This window comes from Cetorhinus maximus, chromosome 22 (assembly GCF_964194155.1).
Source record: "Cetorhinus maximus chromosome 22, sCetMax3.hap1.1, whole genome shotgun sequence".
In the NCBI taxonomy this organism is placed as follows: Eukaryota; Metazoa; Chordata; class Chondrichthyes; order Lamniformes; family Cetorhinidae; genus Cetorhinus; species Cetorhinus maximus.
The window spans coordinates 2762504-2789442 of NC_135900.1; the positions used below are offsets into that span (position 1 = coordinate 2762504).

The 26939-nt window shown below is 43.6% G+C and overlaps 1 protein-coding gene across 2 annotated transcripts in view; it reads right to left on the reverse strand.

Annotated features, from left to right (window-relative positions):
- Positions 1 to 26939, reverse strand: part of pawr (PRKC, apoptosis, WT1, regulator) — a 149874-nt gene that overhangs the window by 18353 nt on the left and 104582 nt on the right. For both annotated transcript variants that reach the window (XM_078567642.1, XM_078567641.1), the window contains one exon: positions 1820 to 1851. In XM_078567642.1, coding sequence (XP_078423768.1) covers positions 1820 to 1851 — 32 coding nt within the window. The remainder of the gene's footprint in view (positions 1 to 1819; positions 1852 to 26939) is intronic.

Genomic DNA, 26939 nt, shown 5'->3' on the forward strand with positions numbered 1-26939 from the left:
GGTTTCTGAGTTACTAGTCCAGTGACAATACCACCATGCCACCACCTCCCCAGTCTGAGATTTTACCAACATTCAGATTTGTTGCAGCTTGTTTTGGAATATCTGACGAGCAGCTTTCTCCTAACCACAGCCTGCAAGTTCCATCACCAGAACTCGCATAAATTGGAAACCTCAAGTAAGATAATCGAGTATGCAACTGAAACTTGTTGACCACAGCGATCTGTCAAGCCACGGGCACAATCCTGTTGGATTCCCCATGAACGAATAAAATGGACGTGGTCAGTATGCAAAGAGCTTGGGATGATCATGTATGGCTGGTTCATAATCATCTCCAAAAGCTATATGGTACAAAATTAAATTTAAAGTAATAGAAATCCCTTTCCAATGTTCTTCACTAACTTTCCTGACACCATTAGGTGAAGGTTAATGAACCAATTATTGCTTAACAGCAGCCTTCTCTTTTCAGGCAAAAGCACATTTGTTCTGCTTCTACATTCATTAAGAATTCCTTCTGTGAAACAGCAGTTCTGTTTCACTATTCATTGAAATTATCAATGGTCATTAATATATTAACAATTAAAATCCTTCAGAAGTTTTCTTTGATTTAATTCTATTTTTCATTCACTAATGAACTCTCTCTCCCTTCTGCAAAAAAAAACCTTTCATGCTCTAAAGAGCTCCCAAAGCTTTTACAGCCAATTAAGTACTTTTGAAGTACAGTTACTGTTGGAATTTAGGAAATGCAGCAGCCAATTTGTACACAGCAAGCTCCCACAAACAGTAATGAGATAATAAAAACAGAATTACCTGGAAAAACTCAGCGGGTCTGGCAGCATCGGCGGAGAAGAAAAGAGTTGACGTTTCGAGTCCTCATGACCGAAGGGTTGACTCGAAACGTCAACCCTTTTCTTCTCCGCCGATGCTGCCAGACCTGCTGAGTTTTTCCAGGTAATTCTGTTTTTGTTTTGGATTTCCAGCATCCGCAGTAGTTTTTTGTTTTTATAACAATGAGATAATGTCCAGATAATCTATTTTAGTGATATTAGTTGAGGGATAGGTATTGTCCAGAATAACAAAATAGTGTCATGGGGTCTTTGTTATTCACCTGAGGGGGCAGATGAAGGCTCGGTTTATCATCTCATCTGAAAGACAGCATCTCCAACAGTGCGGCACTCCCTCAGTACTGGCACTGGGAGTGTCAGCCTGGATTATGTGCTCAAGTCTTTGGAATGGAATTTGAACCCATGCCCTTCAGGCTGAGAGGTCAGAATGCTGTCCACTCAGCCACAGCTGGATTCTGTTAATTGAAATCAACTAACTACACCAGCCTGAGATTAACCTGGGATCTTTCTGGTCTGTGTGGGTCAGCTGCTCACTGGAAATTTGGGGGAGCAATAAAATATTATATATAACCTGATACAGGGGGGCTGGTCTGTTTCTCATTTTATTTACAGCCAACTTTGTCCCTGGTTAAACAATTTGGACTCAGTGTAAAGGCTGAACAGGACATCGAACTCGCCAACACCATTCGGTGGCCAGTTAGCACATGGTGTTGAAGTGCAGGAGGTCCCCTGCCAACTCTCCCTCCTCACTGCCAGCCAGGGCTGACCTCAATTCAATACAGTATTGCAGCTAAGGACCTGCCAAAACCAGCAGCGGGGTTTTGTTTGGGAGGGGGAGCAAAAGAAACAATAGTAAGAATCTCAGTCGAGGTTGGATCTGATCCCGGACCCACTCAGTCATGCAGTTCCCAGTATATTTGTCGGGGGAAAAACCAAGGTTCATATAAAACTGATACTTTGTGAAAAGTTTTCTTTACCTTTTCCATCGGCTTGTGGTTCTGGGAGTTTCCTAAAAAAAATAGACAAAAATAATTTTTACTCAATAATACTTCAGACTTATTTCAATCAACTGTCCTGAGGCTGGGGTTAAGGATCATTGTGCAGCAAGAGTAGAGGGAGTTTTATGCTGGAGGTCAGGATGCTGTTGTTGATTTCAGATTTGTTTGACCAGCTATGTAACATCCTCTATCATTGACAGGCACAAAAAAACCGTCCAAAATAAAAAGGTGAAAATAGGCCTAAGTGAGTTAACAGTGATATGTAAAACTATCTGCTTCTTAGCTATAGAATAAACAAACATATATTTCCGTAGTATCCCATCAGATCTACCAGAAACATCATTAATTGCAAGTTGCTGAAGCAGTTTATGTTCCAAAGCATTTCACAGAAATGCAATCAAAGAAAACGTGACACCAAACCCATATGTAAGGCAATATTACAGCAGGTGGCCAAAAGCTTGGTCAAAGAGATCGATTTTAAGGAGTGCCTTAAAAGGAGGGGCAGGTAGAGGGACAGAGAGGTTTGGGAGGGAATTCCTGAGTTTCGGGCCCAGGCAGCTGAAGGCACAACCGACAATGGTGGAATAAATAAAATTGGAGGGTGTGCAGAGATCTCAGAGGATAGTGGGGCTGGAGGAGATTACAGGGATAAGAACATGGAGGGATTTGATAGAAAGAAATGTCAGTCAGGATACTCGATGTGGGGCTTGAAACTACAACATTTGGACCGAGAGGATGCTCCCATGGAGAGATGTTCTCACTCAAATTGGACTGGATTGAACTTAAGAAGTCAATTGTGTAACTATTTAATTTCATCAATCATTTTCTTTACAGTTAAACCCCACATTCACTGTTGGTCCATATGTTTCTTATTTGCAAGTTAATGTAATTGAACATTAACTTAAGCCGGGGAGGCATTTTTTGTTAAAGGTTTTTAACGTACCTAATTGGAATGAAATTACTGGAACAGGAGGTGCCAGTTCTGCCATTAAATTAGTTTATTGCTGATCTGCATCTTAACTCCATCCACTGCTTTGCTTCCATTACCCTTAATACCATTACCTGACAAAAAGCTAGCAATCTCAGTTTTGAAATTTTTAATTCACATCTCAGCCTCAACAACTTAGTCCCATATTGACTACATTGAAATAGTGACTACACTTCAAGCACTTCATTGGCCATAAAGTGCCCTGAGGCATCTGGTGGCCGTGAAAGATGGGGAGGCAGTGGCATTGGCACTGGACAAGTATTCCAGAGACCCAGGGTAATCCTCTGGGGAACAGGTTCGAATCCCAACAATAAAAATCTGGAATTAAAAGTCATTGCTGAATGTCATAAAAACCCATCTGGTTCACTAATGTCCTTTAGGGAAGGAAATCTTCTGTCCTTACTTGGTCTGGCCTACATGTGGCTCCAGATCCACAGCAATGTGGTTGACTCTTAAATGCCCTCTGAACAAGGGCAATTAGGGGCAGGCAATTAGCCAGTGATGCCCGCATCCCATGAATGAATTAAAAAAATGTAAATACAAGTCTTTCTTTTTACTTTTCCTCATTTCATAAGCAAAACTTTTCACCACTACAGATATGGTTTTCATCTACAGGTCCATTTGAATTTACTGCTCCTATGTCCCTTTAGAATTGTAAATAACTTATATTGAGTATATAGTACAGACACAGGCCATTTAGCCCAACTAGTCCATGCCTCCTCCCACCCCTCTTTGTCCAACCCTATTACGAGAACCCATCATCATTCCTGTAATTCTATTTTGCATCTTCTCCAGCCCAACTTGTAATTGTATTGCACTTTCCACATCCTCAGGGTCAGCTGAAATCCATCCCAGCCACTGTTTGTTTGGTCGGCAATTTGCGCACAGCAAGCACCCACAAACAGTAAACGAGATGATTGATGGGTTAATCTGTTTTGCTGATTGTTTGTAAAATGTTGGCCTGGACACCAGGGAGAACTATCCTGCTCTGAATGTTGCCAAAATTTATTTTACAAGCATCTAATCAGGGTCGCTGAAACCATGGCTTAATATCTCGTCCAAATACCTGTGGGCATCTGGAACTTACGAAGCTCTGCCTGGTGCTAGATATATGACACTGCAGGTATGTTTGTGAGGTGGGCAGCTTTATAATGAGATACCACGGAGCACCAATATAATTTGTGGCATAATATGGACAAACTAGATTACTTCTAATTTTACCTACTTGCAATAAAACTTCATAAATGTGTGCCCTAAATTAAGGTGTTTTATTCAGGGTGTATCAGCTTTTAAATTAAGTAAGAAATTCCCGAATGGAAGAGATTGTGAATTTTATCAGCCATGGCTCGATGGCTAACTCTCTCTAAGTCCATAAGGTCATGGGTTCTGGTCCCAATTCAGAACTTGAGCCCAAAATATATTTTGGTGCAGTTTTGTTCTCCATACCCAAGGAAGAATACATTTGCGCTGGAGGGAGTGCAACAAAGGTTCAGCAGATAGAGTGCTGGGGTGACAGCATTGTCAGATGAGGAATGATTGAGTCGAAGGGGGGCCTTTCCTCTCTGGAGCTTGGAGGAATGAGCAGCAATCCTATTGAAATGCATAAAAGGTTCAAGGGCCATGGTAGGGTAGATGCTGAGCGCTTGTTCCCCCCAGTTGAGGAATCCATGACACAGGGTCCTTGTTTCTAAATAGGGGATTGGCTGCCCATGACTGAAATGAGGAGAAATTTCTTCCCTCCGATGATTGTAAATATTTGAAAATCTCTATCCCGGAGAGCTGCGGATGCCCAGTCATTCAGTACATTCGAGACAAAGATCATCTTATTTTTGAATACCAAGGTACTTAAGGGATATTGGGACAGTGTGGGAAGGTGGAGGCTAAGGGTTGAAAATCATTTTATTCAATGGTGGAGCAGTCTCGATGGGCTGAATGGCCGATTCTTGCTCCTTTTCTAATTACTTACACTGAAGGTGTTGGGAAGCTGAAAGTCTGTGCCCACAGTTAGGTAAATTACTAGGATTATCTCCTGAAACCTCCAACCAGTAATTGACTGAAAAATGGAACAAGATACCATTTTTCCTCCTCTCTGGTTTTGACTGTAGCCTGTTTTCCTATGTGGAGAATTCTGTGTGATATTTCTGTACACCTGGGATTTCGGGTTAATTGCATATGAAAATTAATGGTTTCCTGTTACCCGTTGCCTCTTGCGTTTTATAATCCTTCAGTGTCTAATGATTTTAAAAGCTGTTTTCCTGCTGTTCCAGTTGCAGTGCATTCTAAGCCCTGGAAGAAGCTGAATATTGGTAACAGGCATGTGCTTGTAAATCAAACCAAAATGTTTCACAGGAGCATTATCACACAGAATTTGACACCAAGCCACACAGGGAGATGTTAGGACAGGTAGAACAAAAACTTGGCCAAAGAGGTAGGTTTTAGCATCACAAAAAAACACGTTTAAGGAAGGTGGTGGTGTAGCGGTAATGTCACTGAACTAGTAACCCAGAAGCCCAAGCAAATACTCTGGGGACATGAGTTCAAATCCCACCAGAGCAACTGGTGGAACTTGAATTAAATTAATATAGAAATAAAAAAGCAAGTCTCACTTATAGTAACTATGAAACTATTGCTGATTGCCATAAAAACCCACCTGGTTCACGAATGCCCCTTTTGGGAAGAAAATCTGCCTGATCTGGCCTACATGTGACTCCAGATCCACAGCAGTGGCCCAGCAAGCCCCTCAGTTTATCACCCTACTCCGAAGTCCAAAAGAAAGATAAACGAGATCGGACAAACCACCCGGCATCATTCTAGGCACTGGATATGACAATGACACATGGAGCCCAGTCAACCCTGCAAAGTCCTCCTTACTATCATATGGGGGCTTATGCCAAAATTGGGAGAGCTGTCTCTCAGACTAGTCAAGGAAGCCAGACACAGTCATGCCCATTGAATCATATCTTACGGACAACACCACCATCATCATGCTAGGTATGTCTCATCCTACATATCCCCACCAGAGATGGCATACAGTTGGGAGGGAGTTGCCCTGGGAGTCCTCAACATTGACTCCTGACTCCATAACTTCTCATGGCATCAGGTCAAATATGGTCAAGGAAACCTCCTGCTGGTTACCACCTACTGGAACGCCCCCACCAACCCACACCACCCCCACCCCACCTGACCCTCAGCTGATGAATCAGTGTTCATCCATGTTGAACACCACTTGGAGGAAGCACTGAGGGTGGGTGGCAAAGGTACAGAATGTACTCTGGGTGGGGGACTTCATTGTCCATCACCAACTGTGGCTTGGCCACTAGTAACCGAGCTGGCCGAGTCCTAAAGGACATAGCTGCTAGTCTGGGTTTGTGGTAGGCTGTGAGGGAACCAACAAGAGGGCAAAACATACTTGACCTCATCCTCATCAGCCTGCCTGCCGCAGATGCAGCTGTCCATGACAGTATCGGTGAGAGCGACCACCGACCAGTCATTGTGGAGAAGTCCCACCATCACATTGAGGATAGCCTCCATCGTGCTGTGCAACACCACCACCTGGAAGTTCCCTCCAAGTCACTCACCATCCTGACTTTGAAATATATCACCGTTCCTTCACTGTCGCTGGGTCAAAATTCTGGAACTCCCTTCCTAATAGCACTGTGGGTGTACCTACACCACATGGACTGCAGCGGTTCAAGAAGGCAACTCACCACCACCTTCTCAAGGGCAAGTAGATATGGGCAATAAATGCTGGCCCAGCCAGTGAAGCCCACATTCTGTGAATGAATTAAAAAAAGTATATGCCTGGACCCAAAACTCAGGAAATCCTTCCTGGTTTTCTATACTTTCAGAGGATGTGGACGTTGCTGGCTTAGCCAGCATTTATTGCCCATCCCTAATTGCCCTTGAGAAGGTGGTGTTGAGCTGTCCTCTATACGCTGCAGTCCATGCGGTGTAGGTACACCTACAGTGCTGTTAGGGAGGGAGATCCAGGATTTTCACCCAGCGACAGTGAAGGAACGGCAAAATATTTCCAAGTCAGGATGGTGAGTGGCTTGGAGGGGATCTTGCAGGTGATGGTGTTCCCATCTATCTACTGCCCTTGTCCTTCTAGATGGTATTGGTTGTGGGTTTGGAAGGTGCTGTCTACGGAGCCTTGGTGAGTTGCTGCAGTGCATCTTGTAGATGGTACACACTGCTGCTACTGTGCGTCGGTGGTGGAGGGAGAGAATGTTGAAAGAGGTAAATGGGGTGCCAACCAAATGGGCTACTTTGTCCTGGATTATGTTGAGCTTCTTGAATGTTGTTGGAGCTGCAAATGGAGATTGTTCCATCACACTCCTGACTTGTGCCTTGTAGATGATGGACAGGCTTTGGAGAGTCAGGAGGTGAGTTACTCGCCTCAGGATTCCCAGCCTCTGACCTGCTCTTGTAGCCACAGTATTTATATGGCTAGTGCAGTTCAGTTTCTGATCGATGATAACCCCCAGGATGTTGATAGTGTGGTAATGCCATTGAACGTCAAAGGTAGATCATCAGATTATCTCTTGCTGGAGACAGTTATTGCCTGGCACTTGTGGTGCGAATGTTACTTGCCACTTATCAGCTCATTCACATGGGCTGCTTAATGTCACAAATGGTGCTGAACATGGTGCAATCATCAGTGAACATCCCCACTTCTGGCCTTATGATGGAGAGAAGATCATTAATGAAGCAGCTGAAGATGGTTGGGCCGAGGACACTACCCTGAGGAATTCCTGCGGTGATGTCCTGGGCTGAGATGATTGACTTCACACAACCACAACCATCTTTCTTTGTGTTAGGTATGACTCCATCCATGCAGAGTTTCCCCCCCGATTCCCATTGACTCCAGTTTTACTAGGGCTCCTTTATGCCACACTCGGTCAAATGCTGCCTTGATGACAAGGGCAGTCACTCTCACCTCACCTCGGGAGTTCAGCGCTTTTGTCCATGTTTGAACCAAGGCTGTAATGAGGTCAGGAGCTGAGTGGGCCCGATGGAACCCAAACTGGGCATCAGTGAGCAGGTTATTGCTAAGCAAGTGCCACTTGATAGCACTGTTGATCACCCCTTCCATTACTTTACTGATGATGGAGAGTAGATGGATGGTGCCAGGTTTGATTTGTGCTTTTTGTGTACAGGACATACCAGGGCAATTTTCCACATAGCTGGGTAGATGCCAGTGTTGTAGCTGTACTGGAACAGCTTGGCTAGGGGCACGGCAAGTTCTGGAGCAAAAGTCTTCAGTACTATTACCAGAATATTGTCGGGGCCCATTGCCTTTGCCGTTTCCAGTGCATTCAGCCATTTCTTGATATCACGCGGAGTGAGTCGAATTGCTGGGGATCTCCAGAGGAGGCTGAGATGGATCATTCACTCGGCACTTCTGGCTGAAGATTTCAGCAAATGCTACAGCCTTATCTTTTGCACTGATGTACTGGGCTCCATCATTGAGGATGGGGATATTTGTGGAGCCTCCTCCTCCACTGTGTTGTTTAATCATCCACCACCATTCACGACTGGTTGTGGCAGGACTGCAAAGCTTAGATCTGATCTTGTTGGTTGTGGGATCGCTTAGCTCTGACTAACACTTGCTGCTTAGGCTGTTTGGCACACAAGTAGTCCTGTGTTATAGCTTCACCAGGTTGACACATCATTTTTCGGTATGTCTGGTGCTGCTCCTGGCATGCCCTCCTGCACTCTTCATTGAACCAGGCTTGATGGTAAATGTAGAGTGGGGGACATGCCGGGCCATGAGGTTACAAATGGTTTTCAGGTACAATTCTGTTGCTGCTGATGGCCCACAACGCCTCATGGATGCCCAGTCTTGAGTTACTAGATTTGTTTGAAATCTATCCCATTTAGCATGGTGGTAGTGCCACACAACACGATGGAGGGTATCCTCAATGTGAAGGCGGGACCTCGTCTCCACAATGACTGTGCAGTGGTCACTCCTACCGATACTGTCATGGACAGATGCATCTTGAGCAGGCAGGTTGGTGAGGATGAGGTCAAGTATGTTTTTCCCTCTTGTTGGTTTCTTCACCACCTGCCGCAGACCCAGGGGGAGGTGGTGGCATAGTGGCATTGTCACTGGACTAATTATTCAGGGACCCCGGGTAATGCTCTAAGGACCTGAGTTTGAATCCCACCAGGGCAGATAGTAAAATTTGAATCCAATAAAAATCTAGGATTAAAAGTCTGATGATGACCATGAAGCCATTGCCAATTGTCATAAAAACTCATCTGGTTCACTAATGTCCTTTAGGGAAGGAAATCTGCCATCCTTACCCGGTCTGACCAACATGTGACTCCAGATCCACAGCAATGTGGCTGACTCTTAACTGCCCTCTGAAGATGGGCAATAAATGCTGGCCTAGCCAGCGATGCCCTCAACTCATCAATGAATAAAAAACGTTAGTAAGGACAGAAGGTGGACAGTTGTCGTTTCCTGTGCCTAGGTTGATACTGGGTGGTCCACCTGGTTTTATTTCTTTTTTGAGACTTTGTAGTGGTTTGATACAACTGAGTGTCTTGCTAGGCCATTTCAGAGGGCATGTAGGAGTCAACCACATTGCTGTGGGTCTGGAGTCACATGTAGGCCAGACCGGGTAAGGACGGCAGATTTCCTTCCCTAAAGGACATTAGTGAACCAGGTGGGTTTTTACAACAATCGACAATGGTTTCATGGTCATCATCAGACTTTTAATTCCAGATTTTTATTGAATTCTACTGTGGCAGGATTTGAGCATTACCCTGGGTCTCTGGGTTACTGCATCATCGCATCCCCCAATCGCCAATAGTGGGGAAATGGAACTCAGATGCGTAAGAGGCCAGAATGGGAGGAGTGAAGTGTTCTTGGAAGGTGATAGTGCTGGAGAAAGCCAGAGAGATAGGGAGGGGCAAGGCCAAGGACGGGTTTGTAAAGCAGGGTGAGAATTTTAAGATTCGAGGGGTTGTTGGACAGGAGCCAATGTAGATCAGTGAGTGCAGGTAGGGTGGGAAAGGTGATGTGCGAACAGGACTTAGGACAATTGAGGTTAACGTTATGAGAAATTCTGTGTGCTTCCTACATTCATCTTTGGTTGCCTTGACTCTCTCATGTGGAAGTGGAGATGCTCTTGATCAGAGACTGACGAGGTGCATTTTTAAAGTTGTGTTTGGTTAGCTTATTTCAGCCATTCAGTAAATTAAACACGGTGTAAATTCCTGCAGCCTTTGTGTTTGTAAAGGCTAAGAGTCGTGTCACATTTTGCCAGGTGATGGACATGCAATGCAAGTTATGCATGAAGCTAGTTATCCACTTACTGAGGGTATGCTACAGTGTTGGAGGTGCTGTCTTTGAGGTGAAATGTTGAAGTAAACAATCCCATGGTGCCATTTTGAAGATGAGGGGGAGGGGGGGTGGAGATCTCTCCTGATCCCTCAACTAACATCACTAAAAACAGACTATCTGGTCATTATCATATTGCTACTTGTGGGAGCTTGCTGTGTGCAAATTGGCTGCTGCATTTCCTACTCTACAACAAATTTCAAAAATACTTCTTTCTCTGTAAAGCCTTTGCTGATGTGAAAGGCGCTATATAAGTGGAAATCTATTTTTATCACTCCAGAGAGAAGCAGGTTTGACCACATTTATGTGAATAATCACATGGCTAGATTAGATTTACTTGGAGATTTATGAAGATTAAAGGGAATCTGTTCTTCTAATTGCATCTTTGCTAAAGCAATCTAAATGAATCTCATGTCCTGCTGTCATCCTCCTGCCTCTACTTTGCCCTAGCATCTCCCCTCCCCTCCCCTGGCCCACACTCTCTCCCTCTTCTCTCACCCAACGCCCTCTCTCTCTTACCCTCTCCCACTTTCTCCTCCTCCCCTGGGCTTCCTCACCCTGCAGGCTCATCCCTCTCTTCCTTGCCTTGTGCTGTCACCCTCCCCCACCTGCCCTACCCCTCCCCTGCCACACCCTCTCTCCCCCACCCAGTTCTCTCTTACACCACCACCCCCCCCATTGCACTTTCCCACTGCCCCTCTCCCTTCTCTCACCAAACATAGAATCACAGAAAGTTTACAGCACAGAGAGAGGCCACTTGGCCCATCATGTCTGCACCAGCTGAGCGCCCCAGCCCAATCCCACTTTCCTGCTTTTGATCAGTAGCCCTGCAGGTTACAGCACTTGAGGTGCATATCCAGACACCTTTTAAATGAGTCGCAGGTTTCTGCCTCTATTACCCTTTCAGGCAGTGAGTTCCAGACCACCACAACCCTCTGGGTGAAAATAATCTTTCCTCACACCCACCTCCCCCGCCCCACCACCCTCTAATCTTTCTAGCAATCACTTTAAATCTCTCCCCCTAATCACTGCCCTCTCTGCTAAAGTAAATAGGCCCTTCCCATCCACACTATCCAGGCCCCTCACAATTTTGTACATCTCAATCAAATCTCCCCTCAGCCTCCTCTGTTCCAAGGAGAACAACCCCAGCCTCTCCAATCTTTCCTCATAGCTGCAATTTTCCAGTCCTGACAACATCCTCGTAAATCTCCCCTGTCCCCGCTCTAGTGCAATAACAGCCTCTCTGTAATGAGGTGACCAGAACTGCACGCAGTACTCAATTTGCGGCCTAACTAATGTTTTCTATCGTTCCAGCACAGCCTCCCTGCTCTTCTATTCTATGCCTTGACTAATGAAAGAAAGGATTCCATGATGCTGAATCTTCCATTACCGCAAATGCAGGTAGCCTTTACTAAATCAGGATTATCATCGATTGTTCTGAAGCAATATCCTTCCCAAAGCTGCCAATAAAGTCTTAGCTCTGCTGCTGTCCTCGGCTTTCGCAGGCTGTTAGGCTGTGCCAGATGCCTCAGACTCCTGCAAACACTGTTCATCTTTATAACCTCACTCCTGCTCTGGAGAGCCGCTTTATTGAAATTTTCTTGGCGACACTGAACCCATCCTAACCTTTTTATTGTAAAATATTATTGGCTTCACAGACCTTTCTCCAGATGTTTTTGTTTAGTCGATTAAAGGTTCATATCCCATGTGGTCAATATTGTACACAGACTGATGGATACTGGGAGTGATTACTGTGCCTGGAATCGAACTGAGAAGTTTATATGTCCAAATAAACTAAAAGGGAAGCTTGATTAGTTTCATATTCTCTGAAATTCAATAGGTTACTTCCTGAGTATCACTTTATTGCCTGTTCCTTGTATTGCTTTAGAATTCTTTCAGATTCAATTTCTTTTGTCTTTGCAAGGGCTTCAATTCCATCTGTCTGTTCCTCCACCAACTTAACAAAAATATGTGGTCAAGGATCTTGATGGCACTGGCTGCTTAATTGAGATATTTTCTGGATTGTCAAATCTCACGTATATATCTAACATATAATAACGTTAAGGAGCAGGAGTAGGCCATTCAGCCCCTCAAGCCTGCTCTGCCTTTTGCTAAGATCATGGTTGATCTTCTGCTTCAACTCCATTTTCCCACCTTATCCCTCGATTCCTTTACTGCCCAAAACTTGACCAATCATAGCCTCAAATATGCTGAACGTCTGAGCATCTACGGTCCTCTGGGGTCAGGAGTTCCAAAGATTGGCACAATTTTAACAGCACTGCAGGAGGCCATTCAGCCCATCCTGGATGCACCAGCTTTCCAAATGAGCATTATGACCTAGTGCCATTGCCCTGCCTTTTCCCCGTAACCCCTGCATGATTATTTGAATAGAAACAATCTAATGCTCTCTTGAGTGCCTCGATTGAACCTGCCTCCACCACACTTCCAGGCCGTGCATTCCAGACCCGAACCACTCGCTGTGTGAAAAAGTTTTTTCTCGCGTCACATTTGCTTCTTTTGCAAATCACTTTAAATCTGTGCCCTCTCGTTCTTGATCCTTTTACGAGCGGGAACAACTTCTCCCTACTTACTCTGTCCAGCCCCCTCATGATTTTGAACATCTCTATCAAATCTCCTCTTAGCCTTCTCCTCTCCAAGGAGAACAGTCCCAACCTCTCCAATCTATCCTCATAGCTGAAGTTTCTCATCCTTGGAATCATTCTTGTAAACCTCTTTTGCTCTCTCTCCAATGTGTTCACATCCTTCCTATAATACAGTGCCCAGAACTATACACAATACTCCAGCTGAGGCCTAACGAGAGTCTTAAATAAATTCAGCATAACCTCCTTGCTCTTGTACTCTATGCCCATATTAATAAAGCCCAGGATACTATATGCTTTATTAACTGCTCTCTCCACCTGTCCTGCCACCTTCAATAATCAATGCACATATATACCCAGGTCTTTCTGCTCCTGCATCCCCTTCAAAATTTCACCCTTTATTTTATATTGTCTGTCCATGTTCTTCCTACCAAAATGCATCACCTCACACTTCTCCACATTGAACTTCATCTGCCACCTATCTGCCCACTCCACCAACGTCTATATCTTTTTGAAGTTCTACACTGTTCTCCTCACAGTTTACAACACTCCCAAGCTCCATATAATCCGCAAATTTTGAAATTGTCCCCTGCACACCAAGATCTAGATCATTAATATATATCTGGAAAAGCAAGAGTCCCAACACCGACCCCTGGAGAACTCCATTGCAAACCTTCCTCCAGTCCAAAAATTTTCCATTGACCATTACTCTCTGCTTCATATTTTTCAGCCAATTTTGTATCCACATTGCTACTGTCTCTTTTATTCCATGAGCAATAACTTTTCTCACGACTCTGTTGTGTGGCACTGTGTTAAATGCTTTTTGAAAGTCCATGTACATCACATCAACAGCATTACCCTCAGCGACCTTTTCTGTTACCTCTTCAAAAAACACCAGCAAATTGGTTAAACATGATTTCCCCTTTAGAAATCCATGCTGGCTCTTTCTTATCAACCGATATCTTTCCTGATATGACTACTAATTCTATCCCGAATAATTGTTTCTAGAAACTTGCCCACCACTGAAGTTAAACTGACTCCTCTGAACATGGCTGCACTGTCAGGGATGCCATCTTTGAGTTGAGAATTTAAACCCAGGCTCCATCAACCTGCAGTAAACCTTATTTTGAAAATGAGCAAGGTTAATATTCCTCCCTCAATTAACATCAAAACCAATTAGATTATCCAACCATTCATTGGTTGTTTGTGGGATCTTGATGGGTATAAATTAGCTGCTATGCTCTCCGATGTAACACTGACTGCATCCCAAAATTAATCATTGGTTGTAAAACACTTTGAGATGTTCGGAGGATGTGGTAGAGCATTATAAAGATGGATTGAGGATGTAGTAGAGCGTTATAAAGATGGAACTTCTTTCGTCCCTTCACTGAGAAATATTTGGACAATCACAATTTATATGTTTTTAAACAGTCTACACTTCTAACCTTACGAATGAGAAGTTTTCTATCATATTTTGCATAATTTGTCACTGTTCCTGTATGTAAAATCCCAATCGACACAAAATACACAGAAACAAACAGCTACGCTATCAGGTCAGCTGAGACTCAGTAGGTAGCACTCTTGCCTTTGAGTCAGTTGGTTGTGGGTTCAAGTCTCACTCTAGAGATTTGAGCATGAAATCTAGGATAACACTCCAATGCAGTACTGGAGGAGTGCTACATTGTTGCAGGTGCCACCATTTGGTTGGGACCTGAAACTGAGTCCCCTGCTCAAGTTTTTTTTTTATTGGTTCATGGGATGTGGGCAAGGCCAGAATTTGTTGCTCACCCGTATTTTTCTCTTGAGAAAATGGTGGTGAGCCGCCTTCTTGAACTGCTGCAGTCCATCTGATAAAGCAACACCTCCAAAGTTGTTGGAGAGAGTGTTCCAGGAATTTGACCCAGCAACAGTGAAGGAACGGCGCTATAGTTGCAGGTTGGGATGGTGTGCGGTTTGGAGGGGAACTTGTAGGTGGCGGTGTTCCCATGTATCTGCTGCCCTTGTCCTTCTAGATGGTAGAGGCCGTGAGTTTGGAAGGTGCTGTTGAAGAAGCCTTGGTCAGTTGTTGCAGTGTGTCTTGTAGATGGTATACACTGCTGCCAGTGTGCATCGTTGGTGGAACAAGTGAATGTTGAAGGTGGTATATGGGGTGCCGATCAAGCGGGCTGCTTCATCCTGGATGGTGTCGAGTTCATTGAGTGTTGTTGGAGCCGCACTCATCCAGGCAAGTGGAGAGTATTCCATCACACTCCTGACATGTGCCTTGTTGATGGTGGACAGGCTTTGGGGAGTCAGGAGGTGAGTTACTCACCTCAGAACTCCCAACCTCTGACCTGCTCTTGTAGCCATAGTATTTATGTGGCTAGTTCATTTAAGTTTCTGGTCAATGGTAACCCCCAGGATGTTGCTGGTGGGGGATTTAGCGATGGTAATGCGATTGAATGTCAAGGGGCAATGGTTAGATTCTCTTTTGTTGGAGATGGTCATTGCCTGGCACTTGTGCGGTGTGAATGTTACTTGCCACTTATCAGCCCAAAACGGAATGTTGTCCAGGTTTTGCTGCATTTGGACATGGACTGCTTCAGCATGAAGAGTTGCGAATGGTACTGAACATTGTGCAATCATCAGCGAACATCCCCACTTCTGACCTTATGTTGGAGGAGAGGTCATTAGTGAAACAACTGAAGATGGTTGGGCCGAGTACACTACCCTGAGGAACTCCTGCAGCGATGCCTTGGGGCTGAAACAGCTGGCCTACAACAACCACAAACTTTGTGCTAGGTATGACTCCAACCAGTGAAAAGTTTTCTACGATTGCCATTGGCTCAGTTTTGCCAGGGTTCCTTGATGCCACACTCGGTCAAACGCTGCCTTAATGTCAAGGGCAGTCACTCTCACCTAAGTGGAGAGAAAAGATTGCATGGCGCTAATTGAAGGGGAGAAAGGAAAGTGACCTAATCAACATTCCTCCCTCGAGCTGGTCCACCAACAGCAATCCAGCTGGTCGCTCGCTCTTTCAGTGGCTATGTACAAATTGGGTACAGCATTTACCTACATAACAGTGAGTGCACTGCAAAAAGTACTCGATTGGTTGTGGAGTGATTTGGGACATCCAGAGGACGGTATGTGCAGCTATCTACAGTTTCAAGTTCTTTCTTGCTGTGTGTATCCAGAGGAATATGCCCATTGCAATTAACTGAATTATTTGCTTGGATTAAGTGGATATAAATACAGACCCACGGCCCATCATTCAACATCACTGTGTTAGGAATCAAACACCAATCCCTGGATTTCGCCAGGACAGGACATTTCATTTCTCTTTCATCAGGGGCACTGCTGGAAAATTGAATCCGACACCCAACAAACCGCTCTGACAAAGCTCGTCATCACACAATGGAAAACAATGAACTCGGCAAAAATATAAAATCCTTGACGCATTGCTAAAAAATTCTACCGCTCGTGCAGGAAAACCTCTCCAATACTTTTGTCAAACCCTCTGAAACAAATCAAATTGAAACCATGAGGTGAATTTGCAGCTCCACTGACCACTGTGGGATGAAGTTTCTGATTTGGGCGCAATCAGGGGTCCAGGCAGATATTTCACATGTTTCAGCAGTTTTGAGAAGTGCCCCCCTATCACCCCACCCCTCCTCGGGGGTCACACTCAAATTCATTGGCCTATCAAAAATCAAACATGAACCAGCGAAAACTCTCACTCAAAAAAAAATGTGGTTTTCAAAAACAATTGTTGCCGTAAATAAGAGTGATAGCCCGGGACCGTTAAACCGGGTTTAAATCACAAAAATAATGATTTTCAATCACAATGCCAATCTACCACCTGTCAGTAATTCAATCTTAAACGACTGAAAAATTACTTTAAAAAAATATAAGGGACATTTGCCAGTTGTATTAGGGTGCCACAGTTCCTTGGTAAACGAAAAAAAAATTCGAAACCCTGTAAACAGTTCTTATTCACATCCTTGTGCCTAAAAACTGCAGCTTAGCTTTAAACGTCTCCTCAGAGCTTCTCAAATAAGCACAATTAGCAGAAACTCAATGATGATTAATTCATCCTGCCTGTGGGGTCCTGCTTAGGCTTTTAAACTGGCAGAAAAGATCATGGAATTTCTATTTACGCTCAATATGCTGCAATCATTGACGTGAGTTCTGCCAATTTTGGGTGAGATGGGCATAAGAAACAAGCATGAACGGACTGAAACTCCAGTGTTGAAGACTCTTTGCGTAAAATGTGTCCTAAGGCAATTATTGCACAGATGTGGTTGATCCTGATGTCTTGCAGTTACCAAAATGAACAAAAGGAAAGAAAAGATGAAGCGCTTTTCACAATCTCAGGATGCTCCAGTGCGTTTTATGCCAATCGTTACTGTTGCTATGCAGGAAATACAGCAGCCATACAGCGATTACCCACAAACAGTAATGGAATATATGATTTCGGTATTGTTGAGGGAGAAATATCAAGACAAAGATAAATTGAAATAGATTCTGGATGCCAAGTTTGTATCAACAACTTGAAGACTTAAATCTATTTCTCTTAAAAACGCAAACTTACATTTACGTAACAACTTTCATGTTTTGAGGATGTCAATAGCCAGTGAATTATCTTTGAAACATAGTGACTGCTGGGTTATATGAAACACAGCAAATAATGTCAATGACCAGATAATCTGTTTTAGCAATGCTGGTTGAGGGGTAAGTATTGGCCAGGGCACTGGGGAGAACTCCCCTGCTCTTCTACAAAATGGTGACATGGGATCCTTTACACCCACCTAAGAGGCTGAACAGGGCCTTGGTTTAACGTCTCCTGGAAAGATGCCCTTAGCATTGCACTGAGAGTGCTCCAGTCCCTAGGGCCGGGACTTGAAAAGCATGATCTCCGACTCTTATGATCCCAACCACCTGTGACACAATCCAAGTGTAACTATTTAAATATCAAATAGGAATGTGGGATGAGGGTTCTGAAGACCAATCATTTTAACAGGGGTATGCAAGGGGTATGGATACAGGGAGGATATTTCCTCTGGCTGGGGGGATCTAGAACAAGGGGTCACAGACTCAGGATATGGGGCAGGCCATTTAGGACTGAGATGAGGAGAAACTTCTTCACTCAGAGGGTGGTGAACCTGTGGAATTCTTTACCACAGAGGCTGTGGAGGCCAAGTCACTGAATATATTTATGAAGAAAATAGATATATTTGTGGATTTGAAAGGTGTCAAGGGGTATGGGGAGAGTGCAGGAGTACGGTGTTGAGATAGAGGATCAGCCATGTTCATATTGAATAGCGGAGCAGGCTCAAAGGGCCGAATGGCCTACTCCTGCTTCTATTTTCTATGTTTCTATGAAAGGAGTCAATAAACATGTTCTGCAATTGCAAGTTTGGTTTTAAAAGGTTGACGTGTATAATTTTCTGGAAATGCGCTGCCTGGACATCCAACATTAAGGAATTTTTCCAATTGTGAAGGCCTGTCCTAAGTTTCATCAATCACCATATTCCCAGATAGGAAAGGGAAATGAGGTTACAGTTGATAACTTCAGTTATGAACAATCACTGGGACAAACACAATGGTCAAATGGCCTTTTTATATGCTGTAATTTCCATAACGTTAGGGGAGCACAGTAGACAAACGACATTATCGAGAATTTATAAACCGGCGCTCAGAATCATTACGGTACTAAATTCACCCAATCATCAGGAAACTGAAAGGAATCCTTCTGTAAGGCACAAAATCAACAGAATGACCTAATGAGATTTCAACTAAACTCTCTGGAAATAGTGAATAAACTAAAATTTTATTCATAAAATAAAATTAAATAAAATAAAATTTCTCATTTATCACAGAGAAAATAAAAGTTTATAAAATATGTGATAATTTTATGTTCACATATTTTAGGACCCATATTAACCCGATTCACTGAGATCTTGAATCAACCTGTATCAAACCTTGGTGAGTCCACCCCTGAAGCAGGTTGTACTGTTTTGGTTGTGCTATTATTTTTAAAAAAGGGCATCAAAGCATTGGAGAGGGTGCAGAAACGGTTTACAAGGAGGATACCAGAACTGTGATGTTTTACTTATCAGGAAAGGATGAACAGACTGGGTCTCTTCTCCCTTGAAAAGAGAAGGCTGAGGAGTGAACTAATAGAGATCTTTAAAATTATGAAAGGTTTTGAAAAGACCAGGCACAGGGAGAATGTTTCCTCTGGTGGGGAACTAGACTAGGGGCCAGCATATAAGATAGTCATCAAGAAATCAAACCGGGACTTCAAAAGAAACCTCTTTACCCAAAGAGTGTTGAGAAGGTGAAACTTGCTACCACAGGGAGTGGTTAAAGTGAATGGTACAGATACATTTCTTGACCAGTGAGTTTCTTAACCAGATAGACAGACACTGACCTTGTAGACCTCAGCAGGAATAGCATCAGCTCCTGGCTCAAGAAGCTCAATGACCCTCTTCAGTCTCTGTGGGAGCAAAGGACCACCCTGCAAGAATACATTATCCACCTGTAGAAGTGGAAAGGAACTTGCCAATCTTGCAAGAATCACAGAGGAATCTCACTCCTCTCCATCAGCGGCAAAATCTTTGTCAGAATCCTTCTGCACTGCTTAATGCAACTTCTCAACCAGGATTTGCTGTGGATCGAGCCTGCTCTGCCATTCAATACGATCATGGCTGATCTTGGGCTTCAACACCACTTTCCCACTCACTCCCCATACCACTGATTCCCTGAGACACCATCCCAGCTGTCAATCTGTCATCCCAGCCTTAAATGTATTCAACGATGGACCATCCCACAACCCTCTGGGGTAGATAATTCCAAAAATTCATGACCCTTTGAGTTTTTAAAAAAATATTCATTCATGGGACGTTGGTGTCGCTGACAAGGCCAGCATTTGTTACCCATTCCCTCTTGTTCTTGTTAAGAGTCAACCACATTGCTGTGGGTCTGGAGTCACATGTAGGCCAGCCCAGGTAAGGATGACAGATTTCCTTCCCCATTAGTGGACCAGATGGGTTTTTACAACAATCTATGGTGTCTGTCACGGTCACCATTACTGAGACTAGCTTTCAATTCCAGATTTATTAACGGAATTGAAATTCCACCCGCTGCCATGATGGGATTTGAGCCCACGATCCTGGAGGCATTAGCCTCGGTCTCTGGGTTGCCAGTCCACTGACATTACCACCACCCCACTATCTCCCTCTAAAATGAAATCATTTCTCCTCATTTCAGTCCTAAATGATCAGCCCCTTATCCTGAGACTGTGCCCCTGGGTTTTAGACTCTCCAGCCAGCGGAAACAATCTCTCAGCGTCCACCCTGTCTAACCCCCTCAGAATCAGGGAGGGCCTTTGTCAGCTAACGGAAGAATTCAGCTGAGGTGTGAACTAATAGAAGTCTTTAAAATTATGAAAGGTTTTGAAAAGAGTAGACACAGAATGTTTCCTCTTGTGGGAAAGGACAAAACTAGAGGGTGGTCAATATAAGATAGTCATCAAGATATCCAATCGGGAATTCAAAAGAGAAATTCATCACAATAGTTTGACAGTTCCATGATGGCTTGCTCGAGTGTGCCCTGGGTGACGGTGAATCCTCTGACCTGTTCCCAGTCACTAATGCAAGGCTGTGTGTTAGTGCCAACCTACTTCAGCATGTTTCTCTCTGCCGTGCCCTCCAATACCTTCCATGATAGTGATCCTGGCATCAAAATCAAATATTGCATGGACAGGAAGCTGCTCAGTCTGAGAAGACTCCAGACAAAGACCAAGTCTCCAAGGACATACTTTGCTATTTCCTGTTTGCCAATGACCGCTGGTTCAGAGCTGGACATGCAGTGCAGTTTGGACATGTTCTCCAATGCATTGCAAAACTTTCACTTTATGATCAGCACAAAGAAAACTGAAGTACCAAAGCCCCATCCTGAGCCTAAGGTTTCAGTCCATGACCAGAACTGGTCAAGAGGACAGGTTCACATATCTCAGCAGCATACTCTATCAAGCTTTTCATATTGATGTCGAGACACTTGCAAGAATTGCCAAAGCAAGTATATCTTTTGGCAGATTTTGCACATCAGTCTGGAAGTGAAGAGCAGTAAGTCTGCCTACCAAACTGAAAAGCTATAGAGGAATAATCCTACCCACGCTGCTCAACACTTGCAAGACTTGGACTGTGTACCAACATCATGCCAAGAAGCCAACCACTTTCACTTGAGCTGTCTTTAGAAGCTTCTGAAGATCAGATGACAGGAAATACCTTACGCTGAAGGGTTCACCTGAGCTAGCATGCCAAGCATCCACACCATATTGAGACAGTCACAACCAAGTCGGTCTGGTCAGGTAGCCAGAATGCCTGACACTCGTTTACCAAAGTGAATCTTGTAAGGACAGTTTAAGTGAGGGGTGCACTCTCATGGCAGTCAAAGGAAGCGCTATAAGGTCACTCTGAAGGCTTTGCTTAGGAGTTTTTATATTGTAGTAATTATGGTTTTAGTGTGTAATGTACCTTTAAGAATAATACTTGTTAGGCAAGATCACATGATCTGTAGTAACCAATAGCAGTCAGTGTAGAGACAGGTTTAAGAGTTAAAAGCACACATGGGGGAGAATTTCCCAGTCAGTGAACGGGGGTGGGGCCTGCTCACTGGCGTGTAAAATGATGCGCGGTGATGTCGGGCGGGTGTCCCGATGTCACCGCGCGTCATTTAGATTTCCAGTTCGGCGGGCGCACAACTGACTTGGCTGCCTGTCCGCCAAACTGTTAAGCCCTGTTTAAAACTAATTAAATCAATTAAACGAGCTGCCCGCCCAACCTTAATGTAGTTGGGCAGGTGAAGAGCCCAGGCGGCCTTCGCATTTTTCATGGAACCTCATCCACGAGTGGGACGAGGTTTCATGAAGCGTTTATAAATTAAATAGATTTTTAAATTAGTGTTCCTTGACATGTCCCAGCTCATGTGATATTTACACATGAGGGTACATGTCTTAAAAATATTTTCAACTCTTTATTTAAATGTTTGAACATTAAACAAATCTCCGAGGCACACGGGTGCCTCAGGGAGGTTTCTGCGCTCTTTCGCGGGCATGTGCGTGAGAGCGCAGACCCGCACTCAGGGAATTCCCCCTCCCCCGCCCGCACAGGGAGCGCTCAGCATCACGTAAAATGGCGGCGCGCGCCTGCCCGCACCCGCAAACCACCCCCCACCCCACCCCGATGGGGGGAAAATTCAGCCCATGTAGTTGCTGCTGAGTATATTGTAAATAAACTTAATGTTTCCACACAAGAAGTGTCTGTAGACCAACTCTATCATTAATAGCAAAACTCAGCCACCCTACAACAAACTGGCGATGAGGATAAAATACAATTAAACAAAAGAAATGCAGTTAAAAAGAAATTGGCATTGTACCTCACCCAGTGATTGTAAGTAGCGAGCTCCATTAGAATTGAACAAGTTATCCCCTTTCAAAATGCCACAATTTGGGAGAATTGATCCTTTTGAGCCAGCCATAGACAATTGGTCTCAACACATCGAGCGCCTCATGTTCTTTTTTTCAAGCCGACAAAGATTATGGGGGAAGCGAAGAGGCGAGCAATCCTCTTGAGTACTTGTGTGAGCAAAACCAACAATCTGATTCGAAGTTTGACAGCACCCAGTGCTCCAGATTCGAAGAATTGTGATGAATTGGTCGACATCGTGAAGGGTCACTTTCAACCCAAGTCCTCAGTCACAATGTGGAGGTTCAGGTTTAATTTGAGAAATAGAGCCCCGGGTGAAACAATTGCATGCTATGTGGCAAACTTGGAGCAGTTAACGGAACATTGTGAGTTAAGTACGACTCTGAACAACGTGCTCAGAGATTGTTTAGTATGTGGTGTGGAAGAGGACACTACTCAGAAAAGATTATTGTCCAAAGTGAATCTGGATTTCAAGAAGGTGCTAGAGATAGCGCTGGCCATGGAAAGCACGGTAAGAAATTCAAAAGCAATAGAGGGTGCGCAAAATGGCACCGTCCTCCACATCAGGCAGGAAACCTCAGCCAAGAGAGACCCGAAAAAGCGAGACCCCACTGAGAAGCAGAAACAGCCCCCATCAGCCGAAGAATAAATAACTTAGCGGCGAAATTAAAGAATAGTTTTAATAAAAGTGGAAACAATCAGCCATTCAGCAATTGGCAGTTTAAAAAAAATCAAACGCTGCGACTGTCATAGAAATGAACATACGATGAGACAATGCAAGGAAAGATTCAGGCAGGCTTGTAAACAAAAGAGGCCCAGTGAAATCTACAATGTAGAAGAGCCTGAGACAACAAATTCAGACATTTACTCATTGTTTAATCTGAAAGTTGGAAAGACAGAACCAATATTTGTCACAGTGACAGTAAATGGCAAACCTGTTAGAATGGAAGTGTGTTAATCACAATAAGAGGCTGTGGTGGAAGAATTAACCCAGGCTGGTCTTTTGGTTGAAGCTGGTTTATTTTCAAGACAACTCCTCAGTGCTACTGACTCCCAAATACCTTCCACACAAAGTGTTCCAGCTGTATCTTTTTAATCTGTTGAGATGGGATAATCAATGCCCAACACGTGTTTAACTAGCAATTGTCTTTAACAAGGTGATTGCCGGGCAGTGTGATTATTTATACATTGACAGATTCCCCTCTTTTCTTTTTAAATTAAAACTTTGAAAAAAACTTAAAAAGAGCTTTTTTTTTAAACAAACAGAAGAAGGAGGTAATGCCATGTATTTCCACTTCTATAGTTCCTGTATTTCCTTTACCAAATATATATATGTAAACAATTATATAACAAAAAAAGTTTTTTTTCATTGCATCCTTATAACATAAGACACCCCTCTCCCAATACATTTAATAATTTCTTAGAGCAGGCACTTCTTTGTGTAAAACAGTCTGATAGTTGGTGACTTGTCAACCCATTGTATCTTAGAGATCTCTCTCCTCTCTAATGTTTCTTTTATGCCGGCTAGGTCTATTCTTAGCCTTTTATCAGTGACGCTTTGTGGAATGAACGTTGTCCCAAAGAGACCAGTTATCAACATAACATTCCATGGGCAAACGTTTCTCACATTGTCCCATATATAATATTTCTGTCAGTATATTGGATAACTAAACCCCCATATCTAATGCTTCTACCAAGCTCAGGTGCTTTTCACAACCCTTTTTATTTTCTTGGCCTCCCAAGCCAGCTGGCAACATTTATCAGTCTTTCCCACCAAGAATATGATAAACCCGGCTGTGCTAGAGAATATGATAAACCCGGCTGTGCTAGAGAATATGATAAACCCGGCTGTGCTAGAGAATATGATAAACCCGGCTGTGCTAGAGTACCCATCTGGAAGATTGGCATGTGAAGCATCGCTAAAAATGACCAATCTCATATATTCTGGATCACTCAAGGCTGGAAACTTGAGCACACACCTCTACGAATTTAATTTTTTTAAGTGTTTTATTTGCTCTCAGAACTTGCTCAACTGCAGCATGTTTCATCATGGTACTCAGCTCCAACACATCATAACTAACGTCAGGTCTAATCTGAGTGTACAACCAGTTCAACTGTCCAATCAAGCTTCTCAACTGTTCCGTTTCTTCCCTGGTAGCAGGATCCTCTTTTTGTGAGGATCTACCACGAATTATTGGGATATGATTAACATTTTCTAGATAAGATTGTTGATTCAATGTCACTCCTAACTTGCTCTGTTTAATGTCTAAACCTATGTATTTAAAGTTCCCTGAAGCCTGACTTCCGACCTTGAATTCCTTCTTTATCTTCTTGATTACCCATTGTTCGAATTCTACAGAGCCTCCCCACAGGAAATCATCAACATGCATGATTAAGATTCCAGCTAGTTTCTCCTTATGGTACCAGCAAAACATTGTGAAACCTGCCTTTCACTGAACGCAACCTGATTTCAACAGGACAGACCTCATGGAAAAATACCATACTCTTGATGCATCATTCAACCCAAAAAACACACTTGTTCAATTTCCATAGCTTTCCTCCTACATCCCCAGCTTCTTTGGGTGGTTTCAAAAAAAACTTCCCTTTGAAACTTCTCCCCCTGTAAAGACGTAGCCTTTATATCAATCAATTTGCCCTCCCAATAGCTAATATCTCTTCAAATTCACTTTCCCCGCAGTAGGCGAGTCCACTCTGACATCCTGCTCTCCTAGTCTCTCTTCAAAGCCTCGGGCTACTAATCTCACTTTGGCCTTATATGTGCCGTCTGGGAGTACCTTTTCTGTACAGGTCCATCTGTGGGATAAAGCTGGGCTGTCCTCTGTCGGGTATTTCAGAATATATCTCAAATTCCTTCCAACTTTCTAACTCTTTTCATTTGGCTTCCTTTATCAGCTTATTTTCCAATTTATTAGCAGCTACTAGAATCTCAGTCATAAGGACTTCTACTCCTATTGAGACTCGTAGCTTGCTCTCTAGTCCAGGCGTGTCGATCCATTTCACATGACTGATCTCAGTATGTCGAACATCTAGCGTTCGTTTTACCGCTAATGGCATTGGGGGGGAGGAGAAGAAGAGGGCGATTCTTTTGTCCACGTGCGGGAGCAAAATGCACGGGCTTATCTGCAGCCTCACGCCACCTAACATCCCTGACTCAAAGATTTTCGACGAGTTAATAAAAGTTATACAAAACCACCCAAGACCACGGCCCTCAGTCACTATGCAACGCTTCAAGTTCAATTCAAGAAATAAGCTTCCAAGGGAGACAACAGCTGACTAAGTTGCCGTTTTAAAGGCATTATCTGAATATTGCGAATTCGGAACGTCCATTAGCGATATGTCGAGAGACTGGCTGATATGCAGGATTGGAGATGATGCTATTCAAGGGCGTTTGCTAGCCAAAGCTAATCTAGACTTCAGTAAAGCAATAGAATTAGCCACAGCCATGGATAACACTGTTAGAAATTCAGAAGCTATAAGAGATGCACAAAAGGTGCAAAAACATTGGACCCCACAGGAAGGTGGGAAATGCCCCCCAAGTAACGATCAGTAAAAAACACAGCAGTGCCACAGTGAAAACCCACAAAATGAATGAGAGAAATGCATCCAGGAGGAGATCGACAATTCAAACAAGTCGAATGCTTTTTCTGCCACCACTATGGTCACATAAGGTGGCACTGCAAAGATCGGCTGAGACAGCATTTTAAAGCCAAAGGGAGAAATCGTGAAATATGTCTCATTGAAGAACCAGAGGAAATAGAATCAGACATCCATTCATTATATAACCTGAAAGTGGGTGGAACTGGGCCAATCCAAGTAGTCGTTATAGTAAATGAACAACCCGTTGGATGGAAGTTGATACTGGAGCATCAATGTCCGTCATTGGAGAGCATACATTCAGATACTTGAATAAAGGAATCCATCCTTTAAGGTTGGAGGTTTCGGACACTAAACTGAGAACATACACGGGTGAAGAAATAAGATCGAAAGGGGTATGTCAAGTCAAGGTGCAATATGAGGAACAGTCTGCAAAATTACCCCTATTTGTAATATCAGGCAGGGGACCGAGTCTCCTCAGAAGGAACTGGCTGGGACTTATAAACCTTGAGGACCCGCTAAGTTCCCAATTGGAAACCAGAAGCCTTACTGCAGGAAAAAATGAGTGCGTGAAGACCCAACGGGAGAAGCCCGTAAAAATGTTTCACCGGGACAGAGTTCAAGCTGAAGTCAGCATCCTTCAAAAAGAAAAGGAAAACCTATTAAAGGACTTTCGCGCAAAACAAAATTCAATCAGCTCCCAATTTGTGCCACTGAAGAGGTATGATAAAGAAAAGGAAGAGTTAAGCCTGTATCTGGCCAAGTTAAGGAACGAATTAGCTGAGAAGGGGCAACAAGATGATATTCTCCAGGAAACTATTAATGAGAATAGGAAAGAATTGAAAGAGCTGAAGCAGTAGCTGCGTAAAAGCATTGAAATTTTAAAACTAGAGTCAAGTCCAGCCAATAGCAAAATTAAAGAGAAGAACGAGATACAGATCAGTGCTACCCAGAAAAGGACACATAGGAAGAAAAAGAGGAATTATTGACAACCCTCGAAAAAACAAAAAAACAAATTTTTTCTCTCTGTGTTGTTTTATACTCGTTGCCCTTTATCTGTTTGAGCTTGGAGGGG